A 16282-nucleotide genomic window follows, 5' to 3' on the forward strand; every position below is an offset into this window, starting at 1 on the left:
GTTAAGTGGTGTCTCTAGCTGTCCTGCGTCTCCACCTGACTTGGACCCCGTGGGCAGACTGTGTGTCTTTCTCAGCCTTGACTCTGCACCTGACAGAGGCCTGGCTCTTGATACCTGTCCCTGCCTGGGGTTTGTGCAGGAAGTAAACCTTCCCCTGAGGAGGTCAACGCCAGCCCAATTTACTTTGGGGACTGCTGGGGGCCTCCGGCTTGGGCAGCAGGTGGCTTGGCCAGGATGCCCCGGGAGCTGCGTGTCTCAGCCGTCTGTTCACCCGTCTCCTCACCGCCCTGAGCAGGGCACACACTTATGCTTTGCTCTTTTCTATTATTGTTGAGTACATAATTTTGTTGCACCAAGGCTTGGCGTTTCTTGAGCTCAGGCTGTGTTGTTGCTGATTCCGCCTGGAGCTGGGAGACCCCAGGGGTCAAGTCCAGCCTCTGGTAGGGTCTGTTGCCCTGGGGAGTCAGAAGTACACTCTTGTGCACTGAGCCTTTCCAGCCGGGGTGCTCAAGACCGAGTCAGAATCTGGCTGCACCTCACCGTGGCACTTTTTCTTTCCCTGCAGAAACGAGGATGGGAACACCTATGACCTCTCGTCCCTGTCGAGGTACAGCGACAACTGGGAGGCCGTCACGGGCACGGGGTCCACCGAGCACTATCTCATCAACGTGTGCAAGTCTCTGTCCCCACAGGCTGGCTCGGGTGAGCGGGGGGCGCGGCGGCTCGTGGCTCGTAGGGAGTTTGGTGGGGGAGAGAGGGAGTCAGGACGGATTCTTCGAAGTCACATCACTCCGACATGGGAGTCGGGACACATTAGCCTGGAAGTGGAAGGAGGACTTGCGGGTCTTGATGACCAGGCCCTGGTGTGGTCCAGGGTAAGTCAGTGCCGAAGGCGTGCTGGGAGCGTGAGGACCTGTTTGAAGTGCCAAGAGATGGAGGGTAGTGGGTAATCACGGTGGTGGCTGAGGCCAGGCCAGGAGATTGGAAGGCAGGGAATGGCTGTGTGGGCACAGCCCTTTGTATTTACTGATAGTAAAGCGGGTGGGGGTCCTGATACGATGCACCCAGACCCTTGGGGCCAGTGATGAGGTGAGAGCTGGTTGGACCCAGGGTACCAGGAGCAGCAACCCAGAGAGACCCCGAGGCCCGCCTCGGCCTGCTGGGATCCTGAAGACGGAGCTTGTTCTGTCTCCCTGGCAGGTCTCTGCAGCCCCACTCACATCTTGAGTGATTTTTCTCTGCTGCATGCTGTGTGGGCACGGCCCACTTCCCTTTGCTTTGTGTGCTGGCCAGCCTGATGACCCACACTCTCAGTCCATGAAGTGGGGCCCACCTGTTCTTTCCCCAGGGCAGGTGACTCGGACATTTCCAAGAATGGGAAGTTGGCGCAGTTCTTGGTGACTTCTGAAATAAAGATAGCACGTGAACATAGGTCATTTGCAACGTCCCATGGGCTCAGTCTGGGTATTCTCAGCTTCATCCTGTTTGGGGGTCAGAAAATTGAGGCCATCCTGTCTTGAATTCTCCTGACTCTCCACATCTAACCCCCCCACTCCCCCAGTCCATCTGTGGTAAAATAGTTTCATGCTCTGAGAGCTCGTGGTGTCATCAGCATCTGACTTAAATGATGGGAATCACTGGTATTTTGGAGTGATCGTTAGAGTCAAATGTGTCACGTGACGGACGTTAGGTGCCTTGTGAGTCCAGTCTGGAAAGCGGCCGGTGGTCACTCTTAATCGTCTCTGCTTGTGCTGCAGATCCATGCCCTCCGGAGGCAGCTGTGTGTCTGCTGGGCGGCCCCAAGCCTGTGAACCTGGGCAGGGTGCGGGACAGTCCTCAGTGGAGCCAGGGCTTGACCCTCCTGAAGTACGTAGACGGCGACTTGTGTCCAGACCAGATTCGGAAGAAGTCAACCACCATCCGCTTCACGTGCAGTGAGAGCCACGTGGTGAGTGACCCAGCTGTATCCACCCTGGCGTGGGTCCTGAGTCAGTAGGACTGACGTCTCACTTCTTTCGGGTGCGCGGTGAAGCCCACAAGGTGACCCAGCCTAACGGGGCTCAGGCAGTGCGGCCTTGGGCCTGTGGTCCCGGGTGCCCACCCTGGCAATTCAATGTCCTGAGTTAGGGGCTCCCCTGGTGGCTTAGTGGGCGAGTATCTGCCTGCAGTGTGGGAGCTGCAGGTTCAGACCCGGGACTGGGAAGATCCCCTGGAGAAGGGAATGGCTTACCCACTCCAGTATTCTCGCCTGGAGAATCCCATGGACAGAGGAGACTGGTGGGCTACAGTCTGAGGGGTTGCAGAGAGTCCGACACGACTGTGACTCATCGTCAGAGTCTTACTCAGCCCCCTGGAGGCTGGAGAGAGAACTGCCATTTGCCATCCTGCCCTTCATTTTCGGGGGTAAAAACAGCAGGTCGGGCAGACCAGGTTCCAAGCCAGCTCTCGTGTTTCCTGACCGTGCACCCCAGTCCCTTCATCCCTCTCAGCTGGTCACTTGTTACCACGAGCTCCCACGAGGTTAGAGAGGAGAGACCTGAGGCTCTGGGCCCTGTTGCTGGCTTGTGGTTGGTGCATGAGAGCCGACGTCTTGTCTCATCTCTGGGCAGTCCCTTCCCCAGAGGGTTAGTCTGTGCAGTGTGGAGGTGGGTACAGAATTAATTGTCTTCTTGGACTGTTTTTTTTTTTTTACCATGGGGACATTTCCATCTGGGAGATAAAGGTGTTTTGTGGGAGATGTGGGCTGTGGCTACGGGCCATGAGGACAGGCTGAACTAGCCCACTCAGTGTCACCGTCCAGCTGCGTGTGAGGGAGCCCCAGGGAGAGGCGCCTGGGGGCCTGAGGCCTGCCCCTCTGGACGGGGTGGATGCTGAGGTTCTCCTTGGGAGACCATGCGAGGCTGAGCCTGAACCCCCAAGCTGCTGGGGTGCAGACATCCTAGGCCCCCATAGACTCCCTGTGTGACTGAGCAGAGAGGCTTATGGCTTAGCAGGACAGTTGAGGGGCTCCTGAGGACTCTGTACGTGGGTGCCTGGGTCTGGGTTATCTGGGGAGAAGGGTCCTGCTGCACCAGTCTGGCCTGAGCCATGTGGATGAGGCACTCTGAAAGGCGGGGAGTCTCCTCGCCCGAGCAGTGCAGGGGTCGGTGAGTTCACAGCTATCACTAGTCCTCCTGGCGGCACTTCCCCTTTTATCCCCTGTAACAAACTTAAGTTCCGGTTTTCAGGACATGACCTCTGGTTTCCTCATTCATTTGCCCTCCCGGCCCCTCGCACCCCATCTCACCAATTGGCTGCAGGGACATGCCCCTGGCCCCCGCGTGGATCTCAGGCCTCGTCTCGTCCTGTGTGTGTCAGGGCCCTCAGGGGCATCTCAGGAGCAGACGCTGACCCCTTGCCTTTTCTGAACCTGCCCCTGTCCCACGAAGACCCCGGGACGGACGAGTCACAGGCGGCGCAGGGGAGCTTCTGTTGACGGGGTCGGCGCTGTTCCCTGCGGCCCGTCGGCAGCCATCTTTGTTTTTGCTCGTTTTTAGAACTCCAGGCCCATGTTCATCAGCGCGGTGGAGGACTGCGAGTACACCTTCTCCTGGCCCACGGCCGCCGCCTGCCCGGTGAAGAGCAACGTGCACGACGACTGCCAGGTCACCAACCCCGCCACGGGTGAGTGAGGGACCCCGCCGGCCTCCCCAGCCCCGCCCCCGCGGTGAGGGACCCCGCCCCCGCGGTGAGGGACCCCGCCCCCACAGTGAGGGACTCCGCCCCTGCAGTGAGGGACCCCGCCCCCGCGGTGAGGGACCCGCCCCTGTGGTGAGGGACCCCGCCCCCGCGGTGAGGGACCCGCCCCTGTGGTGAGGGACCCCGCCCCCACGGTGAGGGATTCTGTGCCCCCGCGGTGAGGGACCCTGCTGGCCTCCCCAGCCCTGTCCCTGCAGTGAGGGACCCCGCCCCCACAGTGAGGGACCCCGCCCCCGCAGTGAGGGGCCCCGCCCCCGCAGTGAGGGGCCCCGCACCTGCAGTGAGGGACCTGCCGGCCTCCCCTGCCCCGTCCCCGCAGTGAGGGACCCTGCCAGCCTCCTCGACCCCATCCCTGCAGTGAGGGACACCCCACCGGCCTCCCACGCCCCTCCCCACCCCTGCAGTGAGGGATCCGCACCTCCCGCCCCGGCCCCCAGCATGATGAGAGGCCCCGGATGAGGTTGAGAAGCAGACAGTGTCCTGTCTGGAGGTGGACGCTGGCCTTTTGTGCCGGCTCTGCGGGCTGCTGTCGAATGGGGAGTCCCCTTCAGTGGAAGAGACCGCCTGTCCCCCTGAGACCTATGTTCCCACTGCCCCTGTTTCTGGGGCTGTCGATCCCTGGCTCTTGGCTTGTGGAGCTGGAGTCGATCTCCTGTTCCTTTTCAGCGTTAATCTGGGCAGGGGGCGGGGCGGGGGGACACCCAGGAAACTGCTCAGTCTCAGCGCTGGGGACCTGGGAGGCCGCAGGGTGCTTCTCTGGCAGCCGGAAGTGCTGTCGGGGCCTCCCCAACTTCCCCCCACCCCGAATCACAGGGGCTGCTGAGGCCCAGCCCCAGGAGGACGCCCCACCTCCCCCCTAATGCTCTCTAGTGGGTCAGGAAGGTTCTCAGGGCCGGGCCGGCGAAGGGGGAAGATTTATCACGAGGAATCCGGGGCCAGATGGCCCGTGGGATCTGTGTCTGAGCAGGCGGTTGAGGGGGTCACTGTGTCCCCCTGCCCACCCTGTGCAGGACACCTGTTTGACCTGAACTCTCTGAGCGGCCGGGCCGGCTTCACCGCCGCCTACAGCGAGAAGGGGCTAGTCTTCCTCAGTGTGTGCGGGGACAACGAGAACTGCGCCTCTGGCGTGGGTGAGTGCGGCCTGCCCTCCACGCCCCTCTCTGGTGAAGAGATCACACGCCTTCATCGGCAGCAACCCTCTTGGGGTTGGGGCGGGGGCCGTGAGGGGGTGATTTGTAACCATGGGGTGAAGTATTAGACGTGTAGCATCTGTTGAAATTGGGTAGCACTCCCAGGAGTGCCAGCTGTGGCTCGCAGCATCTGGGTCTGCAGGAAGCAAGTGCTTTGGGTCCCTGACTGTGTGTCCTTCCCACCGGCTCTGTGCTGGGCACAGGGGCCTGCTTCGGGCAGACCAGGATCAGCGTGGGCAAGGCAAGCAAGAGGCTGACCTACGTGGACCAGGTCTTGCAACTGGTGTATGAGAACGGCTCCCCCTGCCCCTCCAAGACCGGCCTGAGCTACAAGAGCGTCATCAGCTTCGTGTGCAGGCCCGAGGCCAGGCCCACCAACAGGCCCATGCTGATCTCCCTGGACAAGCGCACGTGCACGCTTTTCTTCTCCTGGCACACGCCCCTGGCCTGCGAGCAGACAGTGAGTCCGGGGCGGCCCAGCCCGCCCAGCCCAGGGGCCCTCTGCTTCTCTCATGGGTCCCAGGTCACCCCCACCTGCTTCTCATCCACTCCTGTGGCCCCGATAATGCTTGACTCAGAGTGCCCGACGCTAAATAAAGCAAAGCACGTGGCAGGGGTGGGGGTGGGGTTGATCCTCCTTTAGCGCATTTCCCGTTCAGCCTAAATCCTTGCGGTGACCGCTGGTCAGTGGTCAGGAGCTCAGTTGTCGTAGATGCCAACATAGAGGCGTGTTTCCCGTCTGATAGACTGAGTGCTCCGTGAGGAACGGCAGCTCCCTCATCGACCTGTCCCCACTCATCCACCGCACCGCGGGTTACGAGGCGTACGATGAGAGTGAGGACGACCGCTCAGACACCAGCCCCGACTTCTACATCAACATCTGCCAGCCTCTCAACCCCATGCATGGGGTGCCCTGCCCCGCCGGCACCGCTGTGTGCAAGGTTCCTGTGGACGGCCCCCCGATAGTGAGTATGGGGCCCGAGGGCAGAGGCCGTCCCACAGGGTGTTTCAACAGCCCCTGCCCCGCCGCTCCGGCATGTTGTTGTGTGTCTTGCTGTTGGTGGAGAGTCTTCAGGCAGAACGAACGGGGAAGTGAGCTGGGACTCTGTGATTCTGGGTCCGCCAGGGGAAGAGGAATGTGAGGGTTTGTGCATTGAGCTGTCACTTGTTGTGATAGAAATTACGGAAGAAAATGTGAACACGTGTGCGGAGCTGTGGCATTTTTGTTATCAGGTCACAAGTCCCCAAGGATGTTGATGGAGCTTGGTGTCTGCTTGAGTGCGGGTCTTGGGTCATTAAAAGCTTGTGAAATACAAGCATGTTCTTTGGTAAATGAGTTTATAGTCAAGGGCGTGAGCCAGTTGGCTAATAACTGAGCATTCTGCCCTGAAAGCTTCGGTGTACGCCAGCATTTCCCAGTGTAGGTTTGGGCCTCCAGGCATTGCCTTCACGAGTTATGGTCACGTTTTGTCCAGTTCTCAGCATTGTTATTTGAAATGAGATGCGCCCCAGGAGTGGTCTGTTTCTCACTTGCTTTAACTGTGGGTCCGGTCCCGAGGGACCTAGATGTCCTTGTAATGGATGGACGTTACCGGTGGTGCGGGTGGGGAGAGACATGGGCAGTGGTTGGGGACGTTGGCCGTGATGTGAGCTTGACCAGAGCGTGGCTGTGTGACAAGCGCGGGGCTTGGACAGCTGGTGTTGGCAGGAAGTGCTTGTGGTCAGCCTTCCCGGCGGTAGCCGGGGAGCCGTCTTCTCCTGTGTGGCTACCTTCTTCCAGGTTTAAAAATAATAGAGGCAGTTCTCTAACCAGAGAGGGTGGTGTGTCATCGTGGCCCCAGCATGGTGAACAGAGCGTGTTGTGTGGCTTCATTCACACACTCACACACTCATCTCTCACACACCACACACATTCATCTCTCACCACATATACACACTCATCTCACACACACCTCACACTCATCTCTCACACACACACCTCACACACACTCATCTCACACTCATCTCTCACACCGCACACACACTCACACACACATCTCTCACACACCGCACACACACTCATCTCACACACCACATACACACATCTCACACACACATCTCTCACACCACACACACACTCATCTCTCTCCACATACACATACTCATCACACACACACCACACTCATCTCTCACACACACACACCTCACACACACACACTCATCTCACACACACTCATCTCTCACCGCACACACACTCATCTCACACACACATCTCACACACCGCACACACACTCATCTCACACCTCACACTCATCTCACACACCACATACACACACTCATCTCACACACACATCTCACACTGCACACACACTCATCTCACACACACCTGCACACACACTCATCTCACACACACCTCATACTCATCTCTCACACACCACACACACACTCATCTCAAACACTCATCTCACACACATCTCACACACACTCATTTCTCACACCACACACACACATCTCACACATCTCACACACACATCTCACACATCTCACACACACACTCATCTCACACACCAGACACACACATTCATGTCACACACACCGCACACTCATTTCACACACCACATACACACTCTTCTCACACACACTCATCTCTCACACACCACACACACACTCATCTCTCACGCATCGGATACACACATCTGACATACACACTCATCTCTCACACATTGGATACACACACATCTGACATACACACTCATCTCTCACACACTTACCATATACACATCTCTCTCACACACAGCTGTCACACACATTCGTCTCACATATGCACTCATCTCACATATTTGCTCATTTCACACACACTTGCCACATACACACACTCATCACACACTCATCTCACACACACATTGTACTCATCTCACCCACACACGCACACTCGTCTCACATATGCACTTATCTCACACACACACTCATCTCTCACACACACAGACACATACATACACACCATTCCTGGCCAATCACATTTCTTTCATTTTTGTGCCTATTTGCTCAAAAACACTGGCTGAGCAGCCGGTGTGTGCCAGGGGCTGAGCGAAGCCGCAGAAGGTGGTGGGGGTGTGAGTGTGTGCTGTGTGCCCCCCGAGGACACGCCTCAGCGCCGCTGAGGAGACGGGGCAGCCGTGTGTGTTCTGCCTCCAGCCAGCAGGTCAAGGGACGGAGCAGCTTTCCCACTGTGACCTGACTCCTGTTGCCTAGAATCTTTGAAAGTGGACCCTGAGTAGATGCCTTGGTGATAAATTTGTCCCTTAGTCAAGTGTTAGTCACTCAGTGGTGTCCGACTCTGCGACCCCACGGACTGTAGCCTCCAGGCTCCTCTGTCCATGGGGTTCTCCAGGCAAGGATACTGGATGTGAGTTGCCATGCCCTCCTCCAGGGGATCTTCCCCACCCAGGGGTTGAACCCGGGTCTCCTGCGTGGCAGGCAGGTTCTTTACCATGTGAGCCCCAGGGAAGCCCAGCCCTGAGCAGAAGCAAAGCCGCTGCTGCTCATGTAGCCGACGCCCACTGGCCAAGCGAGGCTCTTTTTTTGTGCCTCACTGTCAGGACTTTTCAGGTGAGCCGCTAGTCACAGGGTTTCTTTAGGTGCTACTTGTCCTCAAAACTGAGGACGTGCAGTTTTTGTAACTTCTCTGTCAGCCCTTACTGCTCTAACCTGGGGAACAATTACCTTCCCGAAACGTCATCTGCTTTCTCTTTGTTCAGGATATTGGCCGAGTGGCAGGACCTCCGATCCTCAACCCCATAGCCAACGAAGTTTACTTGAACTTTGAAAGCAGTACCCCTTGCTTGGCGGACCGGCATTTCAACTACACCTCACTGATCACGTTTCACTGTAAGCGGGGCGTGAGCATGGTAAGTGAGCACTGGCGTACAAGGTAGGAGCTGGTGTGCGGGTCGGCCAGCCAGAGCCGGAGGCCCACGAAGCCTGTTTTGGACGAGGGCTGCCCGTGTTCACAGCACCTGCCGCGCACCGGGTGCTGTATCAGTGGTGTGTGGAACCATTTCAGGTCCTAAGTTTAGCAATAAGTAGGCCCTCCCTGAGTTACCAGGGCAGATTTTGCACGAGGAGGCTTGTTGTAATAAATGCCTGAGCAAAGAAGTAGCCTTCACCTTTGCCTGGAAGTGAAAGAAGGTGTTAGTCACTCAGTCATGTCTGACTCTGTGTGACCCCGTGGACTGTAGCCCGCCAGGCTCCTCCGTCCATGGGATTCTCCAGACAAGAATACTGGATTGGGTTGCCATTTTCTTCTCCAGGGAATCTTCTTGACCCAGGGGTTGAACCCGAGTTTCCTGCATTGCAGGCAGATTCTTTACTGTCTGAGCTACCTGCCTACCATCATATTAAAATGTCAACTTTGGTTTTCTTTTTTTGAATTTTAACATTACTGATTTTATTCTTGTTGGGAAGTCAGACATTTTGGCAGCTGTAATCGTTCGGGATGTAATTCATATTTCGCAAATTAGCAAATGAAAGAAGACCTTTGGGATAAAAGTTTCAGTAGCTACGATAGTGTACCATCTACTTTTAAGGAGGCCATTGATTTTTCTTTTATGTGCAGTTGAAAAACAGCTTCCTGTAAAAAAAGAGCGCTGTTTTGTTGTAAGGAGTTTCGTGTAAGTTTTCTCTTGCCTTCCATCTGGGAACAGGAGATAAACCAGTGGTTTGCGGCTCCTGTTTCGTGATGACCTGGGAGGGCTGCCTGATGTCACGTGGCCCTGCAGGGGCAGGGGTCCCCACCGCTGCTCCACCGGAATGCTCTGTGCTGGCGGCCTGGGTCTCAGCCCCCTGTGCTGCCTGTTTATTTTGTATTAGAGTATAGTCGTTTAAGGAAAGAGGAGGAGATGGTCGGGTGGCATCACTGACTCAACGGGCATGAATTTGGGCCAACTCCGGGAGACAGTGAGGGCCAGGGAGGGCTGACGCGCTGCGATCCATCGAGTCGCAAAGAGCCGGCCACGACTTCGTGACCGAACAGCACAGTGGCATAGCCACTAACAGTGTTGTGATAGTTCCGGTGAACAGCGAAGGGACTCAGCCAGACACATGCATGCATCCATTCTCCCCCCAGACTCCCCTCCCATCCAGGCTGCCACTTAACATTGAGCAGAGTTCTCTGTGTTCTGTAGCAGGTCTTTTTTTGGTTATCCATTTTAAATATAGCATTGCGTACGTGTCCATTGGAAACTCTCTAAACTCTCTCTTCTGCCATACTTATGCTTCTGAAATTCCTAAACTCTGGAAAGCTTACAAGTCCTTTGTTGGGAATGGGCGATATGGGTGAGTGGACGGTGGCAGGAAGTGGCTCGCGGCCGCCTTCCCAGGAAGGGCTGCCATCCTGGGCGTCTGCATGGAAACCTCACAGCTCCTGGACCAACATGTCACCCCTGTTCACATGTTGCCAAGTGGGAGGGGAGTCCCGAATGACCGAAGTGCGGGCAGCCGTGATCCGCTAGCCTCTCTTGTCTCTGCGCGTGCGTCTGCGTGTCTGGGGGGGTCTGGACACATGTCCGCAGGTGCCCCCCAGACTCGTGCTGGGTCTCAGAGTGGTGGAGTGCTGGGAGCAATGAGTGTTTGGCGGGGCTCAGAAGCAGGGCATCTCACGCTGCATGTGCGGTCCAGTTCAGAGAGACATTTAATGAACTCTCCTTCCCCTACATTTTTTTATCTTTAGTGGAAATACTTCCTCCACGTACATTAATAGGAAAACGCATTCTCAGCAACAATTAATGAAATTCCTCATCTATTTTTATGGCTGCCGCGGAACGAGGGAGGGGAGGCAGTGAGGACGTTGATGGATATTTATTTAGATACTCAGCCTGTGGAATGTCCGGCTGGATCGTGTCTCGCCCTCAGTATAAACATCCCCTCAGTCTCCAGAGACGTGGGTGGGGACAGCCCCTCGAATGTACAGGAAACACTTGCTCCCTCCTCTGCCGCCGGAGACTCTTCGGTGTCTCAGGCTTCCCTGTCAGAAAGTTTAAAGACCACCCCCCCCTTTGCTCTGAGCTCGTGGTCTGGAGTGCTGGCATGCTGCGTGCAGGGACACAGGGGCCTGGGGGGCGGAGGGGAGTTGGGTGCAGGCAGGCCTGCCTGGTGGGGCTGCTGCTTGCTCGCCCCTGGCGAAGATGGTGGCTCCCTGCTCTTGGAGAGAGCCCACCGTGGGTCACCCGGGACCCCTGCTGGTCTGGGAGCATCTCTGAGCCCACAGCACCTGGGGCAGGGGTCCCTGGCCCTGCAGGGGAAGTGGGAAGGTTACTGTGCTTGTTAATACACGTGGATTTCACACCTGCCCCTGCCCCCCAAAACAGGGGACGCCAAAACTGCTGAGGACCAGCGTCTGTGACTTCGTGTTCGAGTGGGAGACCCCGCTGGTCTGTCCTGACGAAGTGAAGACGGAGGGCTGCTCCCTCACGGACGAGCAGCTGTACTACAGCTTCAACCTGTCCAGCCTCTCCAAGAACACCTTCAAGGTAACGCTGTGCCCCAGAGCCTGTGACCTCGGGGCCCCTGCTGCCTGGCGTCGCTCTCAGGCTCCTCTGTGTGTTACAATGCGGCCTCCATGAGCGCTGGAGAACCTGCGGTCCCTCAGGCACTGTGGGGGTCTGGGGGACGGACAGGAGTGGTCCTCACTCTGTCCCCAGTGCGGGCTCGGCCTGCCAGGGGCGCTGGACAGTGTGCCAACCAGTCACGGCTTTACCCTAGCTGTGCCCCGCGGTTCAGAGTGAGTCTTTCTCGTGGATTTGGCGAGGATTCAGTCATTCAGTGAGGAGGGTCATGGGGCCTGTTCCAGGTTGCGGATGGAGAGCAGGAGGCCACTCAGGGCCTTGTGAGTGACCACGTGCCCGAGGGGGTGGGACCAGCGGAGACCACGTGGCTCCGCCTCTGCCTGCTGCCCAGCGACCGCCCTCCAGCCCCGACCTGAGACACATTTGGGTGTCAGGGGCTGCTCTCGCCCCAGCCTAAATGTCGAGGGGCTGTGCTTCAGAGGCTGGGGCCCACATTCCTGTGGCATAGGCGTTACAGAGTCACACAGCTGTGGACCAAGCTGTCCCTGCGATGTAGCTGTTACTGAGTCACATGGCTGTGGGCCGAGCCCACAAGATCCCGGCGCCTCCTGGCGTGTGGCAGCCAGGGAGCGGTGAGCTCTGAGTCGTACGCCCAGGTGCCAGCCATCTGGCTCCCAGAACAAGAGACCTTGCCTCGGCGCAGGCCCCCAGGACGGGTGTGCGGTAGCTTAGAGCCTGCAGAGGCAGGGCAGCCAGCGAGAACCATGTTCAGTTAGGTCGTGGCTGCTCTGTGCTCAGTCCCGAGTCCTCAGCACTCCGAGGTTACTGGCAGGAGACGTGGCTTAGGGTAGGGGGCAGGCAGCTGGAGCCCCGTGGGAGCGTGGTCTATAGTGCTGCACCAAGAGGCACGGCCTTGGTGAGGAGGGATGTGCCCGGGAGTGGCCAGGGCATCGTGCTCTGCAGGGGGCCAAGGAGGGTGAGCTCTCAGGCACTTGCACGGCCCATGGACAGAGCTCCGCCTTCCTGCTCGTGCCCCCCCCCCCACTCCCCCGCCCCAGCACTGGCCTTGCCCCTCCTGGAGACCCAGTCACACCATGGGGCGGTGTCTCTGCAGGTGACCCGAGGCCCACACACCTACAGTGTGGGGGTGTGCACCGCGGCTGCAGGCCTGGACGAAGGAGGCTGCAAGGATGGCGCTGTCTGCCTGTTGTCTGGGAGCAAGGGGGCATCTTTCGGGCGGCTGGCGTCCATGAAGCTGGACTACAGGCATCAGGACGAAGCCGTCATTCTCAGTTATGCCAATGGAGACACTTGCCCTCCGGGTAAGTCTTTGCAGGCGGGCGGAGTGTCTGTTCCCAGTAGACACGGAATTAGACACGGCAGCAGAAGGGAACTCAGGAATGACGCTCCAGATGCCGTGAGCCCCAGCACACAAAACGGTCCATCCTATCAGCCCTGAGTGTGAGCGCTCGGGCCCACGAACAGTCAGTCAATTTAGGGGGCTTCCCTCGGGGAATCATCGTTCAAGGTGACCGCCCCTGCCAGGCACAGCTGACGCGGAGCAGATAATCAGGGTCACTCTGATTTCCCCTTCCCAGAAACTGAGGACGGCGACCCGTGTGTGTTCCCCTTCGTGTTCAATGGGAAGAGCTACGAGGAGTGTGTTGTGGAGAGCAGGGCCAGGCTCTGGTGCGCGACCACCGCCAACTACGATAGAGACCACGAGTGGGGCTTCTGCAAGCACTGTAAGTGGACGCGCCAGGGCCCCTGCTGGCCGGCGCGGTAGCCCTGCACCCGCTGGAGGCCTGGCTTCATGCTCAGATCTTCCTGGACTGTCTGCATTAGCGGCAGTGCTTCTGCTGCATATGGTGTTTTCTCGCCGGGGCTATTTTCCATAAACAAAAGTCATCCTTAATTGCTCTAGGGGGCCAGGTGACAGATAGGTGTGGGGCGGTCAGCTCTCCCCCTCCCCAGCTCCAGGGGCTTGTGTCCGCATGCCAGCTTTTTCAGCACCAGTGGCTCACGTCCACACTTGTTAGACTTGCTGCTGTCCCAGGTCTGCAGGGTGGTGAGGGGTCCTCAGGTCTGCAGGGCCTTGTCTGCTGACCGTCGGCTCTGCAGTGCGCTGTGCCGGGCAGGGGTCGGGGAGGCTCTCAGTGCCCTTGCTGCCGTGGAGAGAATGGACCCACGAGAGTCTTAGTAACATGCAGGGCACAGACAGATGTGAGTTCTCAAGGAAAGTGATGGGACGAGTGCACGACAAGTTGTTTAGTTCTTGTAAGTGGCCATGGAACAAAGTGATGCATGTTGAGGAATTAGGGCTTCCCTGTGAGCTCAGACAGGAAAGAAGCTGCCTGCAATGCAGGAGACTTGGGTTCAATCCCTGGCTCGGAAAGAGCCCCTGGAGAAGGGAGCGGCAACTCACTCCAGTATTCTTGCCTGGAGAATCCCATGGACAGAGGAGCCTAGTGGTCTACAGTCCGTGGGGTCACAAAGAGTTGGACACGACTGAGTGACTCACATAGACACACACACACACACACACACACACACACACACAAGGAATTAGAAACATTAAGTCTACAAAGGACTTCTGTAGCCTTCTTTGGAGGCTTATTACGACAGGATCTTTTTCTTGGTAGGTTAGATGACATATTTTTAGCTTATCACAGGATCCTTATTGTTATCGTTATCATTCGTACTTCAATCAAGTAATACCTGTTCGCAAGGAGTTGTACTGTTGCTGTGTGGTGGTTAAGTGTGGAAGGGGAACTTTGTCCTAATTTTAGAGTTGAAATGGGAATGAAACACAGAAGGAAGTGGGGAGTGGCTGGGGACGGACAGCACCCCTCAGCGCCAGTGCCGCGAAGGCGGGCACCCCAGCTGGGCGGGGGGCCTGACACTTGCCTCGCGTGCCGCCCCAGCCACCAGCCACCGGACGTCCGCCATCATCTTCAAGTGCGACGAGGATGCCGACGTGGGGCGGCCCCAGGTCTTCAGCGAGGTGCGCGGGTGCGAGGTGACCTTCGAGTGGAAGACGAAGGTGGTCTGCCCCCCAAAGAAGATGGAGTGCAAGTTCGTCCATAAGCACCGGACCTACGACCTGCGGCTGCTCTCGTCCCTCACCGGCTCGTGGTCCTTCGTCCATGACGGAGCCTCGTGAGTACCTCCCCCCACCAGCCCGCCGGCCGCGTCCGTCGCAGGCCTGGCGTCCTGACGGGGCGAGTGCGCAGAGCTTCAAGCTCCGATTCGGAAGGTGGGATGGCCTCGGGCCTCTGCTTGGGCAGGCCTGGTGTATTCCGGGGGTTCGGAAGCAGAGGCAGCTAAAGCCAGCCTTGAGATCCCAAAGCAGCTGGTGAGCAGCTGCAGGCCTGATGGAATCAGGCGTGGTTTGCTTCTTGTCTGGGACGCTGTCCGTGTTGGGCTTTCCTGGTAGCTCAGTTGGTAAAGAATCTGCCTGCAGTGCGGGTGACCCAGGCTCCATCCCTGGGTCAGGAAGATCCCCTGGAGAAGGAGATGGCAAGCCACTCCAGTATCCTGGCCTGGAGAATCCCATGGACGGAGGAGCCTGGCGGGCTACAGTCCATGGGGTCGCAACAGTCGGACACGACTTTGACTAAACCACCCGTCTGTGTTGAGTTGATGGGGTGTTAACTTGCCCCGGTTTGCTTCCCCGACTACCTCGGCCATGCTGGCCCGACCGCTCCACGCTTAGAGCAGTGGGGAGTGTGGACCCGGAAGCCTCGGGAACCTGAAGACGGGGGACGCCTTGCTAAGGTTTCAGCCGCTGCCTGTCCTGACTCGGAGCCGCCTGAGTCTCGGGACTCACCCCGTGTGTCCCCCGCGCGTGTTTTCAGCGTCCACCCACTCTCTGGCCTTTGTTTACCCAGAGACCTGTGTCAGGGCTGTGTCCAGAGGAGCTGGGAGACGCTCGGACGGTAGCCTCTTCTGAAAGGGTGGGAAGAGCTGCCCCCAAGCGTGTCGGGACAGACGCCGACCTTGCTCGCCTCCCGCGTGTCGTTCTGCAGGTACTACATCAACCTGTGTCAGAAAATATACAAGGGACCCCAGGACTGCTCGGAGAGAGCCAGCGTGTGCAAAAGGAGTGCCTCTGGCGAGGTGCAGGTCCTCGGGCTCGTTCACACGCAGAAGCTGGATGTTGTAGGTAAGGCCCTGCGGTCACACGTGTCGCCTCTGAGTTGGGAAGATGAGGGTGTCGTCCTGGGACTGGAGGGTCAGCGCTGGCTTCCGTCGGAACCTGCAGGAGTGTTATTCTCAGTAACCGTTTCTCAGGCAGCCTGGGGCCTCCTGAAGCGTTAGATAAGCACGCTCATGTTCTCTGAGACGGCAGGTCCCGGTCTGTGTCTACAGGGCTGGGTGGTCTTGGGATGTCCAGGGTTCCTCCGAGTCCCTGCGCCAACTGTGGGCCGAGTGCCTGAGTCTCCCCGTACACTGGCATGGGTTTATTCGGGAGAAGCTGGACGACAAACACGAAAACGTGGTCGGGACCATCCAGATGCAGCCTCGTAAATGTCTTAATAATTTGACATCGGAAAATGAAGCTCTTCGTTAATAGTTCTGATGGAGAATTTCTTTTGCAGTTGGTTGTTGAGTGAAAGACTCTTTCGTCACGCGAAGGGAGAAGGTTGGGCTTTCTTCTTTTAGGGACAGTCAGGGCTGGTGGAAGGGACAAGAAAGAAAACCGCCACTGTGCCTGTTCAGCTGCGGGGCGGTGGGGCGGGGGGGGGGCCGGTCTCCAAGCTGTCCTGATGAAAGCACAGGGAAACAGTCCACTCGAGCTGTTGAAATGGA

At 57.9% G+C, this 16282-nt stretch overlaps 1 protein-coding gene across 1 annotated transcript in view; it reads left to right on the plus strand.

The window, feature by feature from the left end:
- IGF2R (insulin like growth factor 2 receptor) overlaps positions 1-16282 on the plus strand; it is a 102565-nt gene that overhangs the window by 75611 nt on the left and 10672 nt on the right. The window contains 12 exon segments of the mRNA XM_068984901.1: positions 573-702; positions 1758-1948; positions 3537-3663; positions 4749-4868; positions 5132-5388; positions 5675-5893; positions 8666-8815; positions 11273-11434; positions 12585-12792; positions 13069-13215; positions 14395-14629; positions 15499-15635. Coding sequence (XP_068841002.1) covers positions 573-702; positions 1758-1948; positions 3537-3663; positions 4749-4868; positions 5132-5388; positions 5675-5893; positions 8666-8815; positions 11273-11434; positions 12585-12792; positions 13069-13215; positions 14395-14629; positions 15499-15635 — 2083 coding nt within the window.

The sequence above is a fragment of the Capricornis sumatraensis genome, chromosome 13 (genome assembly GCF_032405125.1).
Source record: "Capricornis sumatraensis isolate serow.1 chromosome 13, serow.2, whole genome shotgun sequence".
Classification (NCBI taxonomy): Eukaryota; Metazoa; Chordata; class Mammalia; order Artiodactyla; family Bovidae; genus Capricornis; species Capricornis sumatraensis.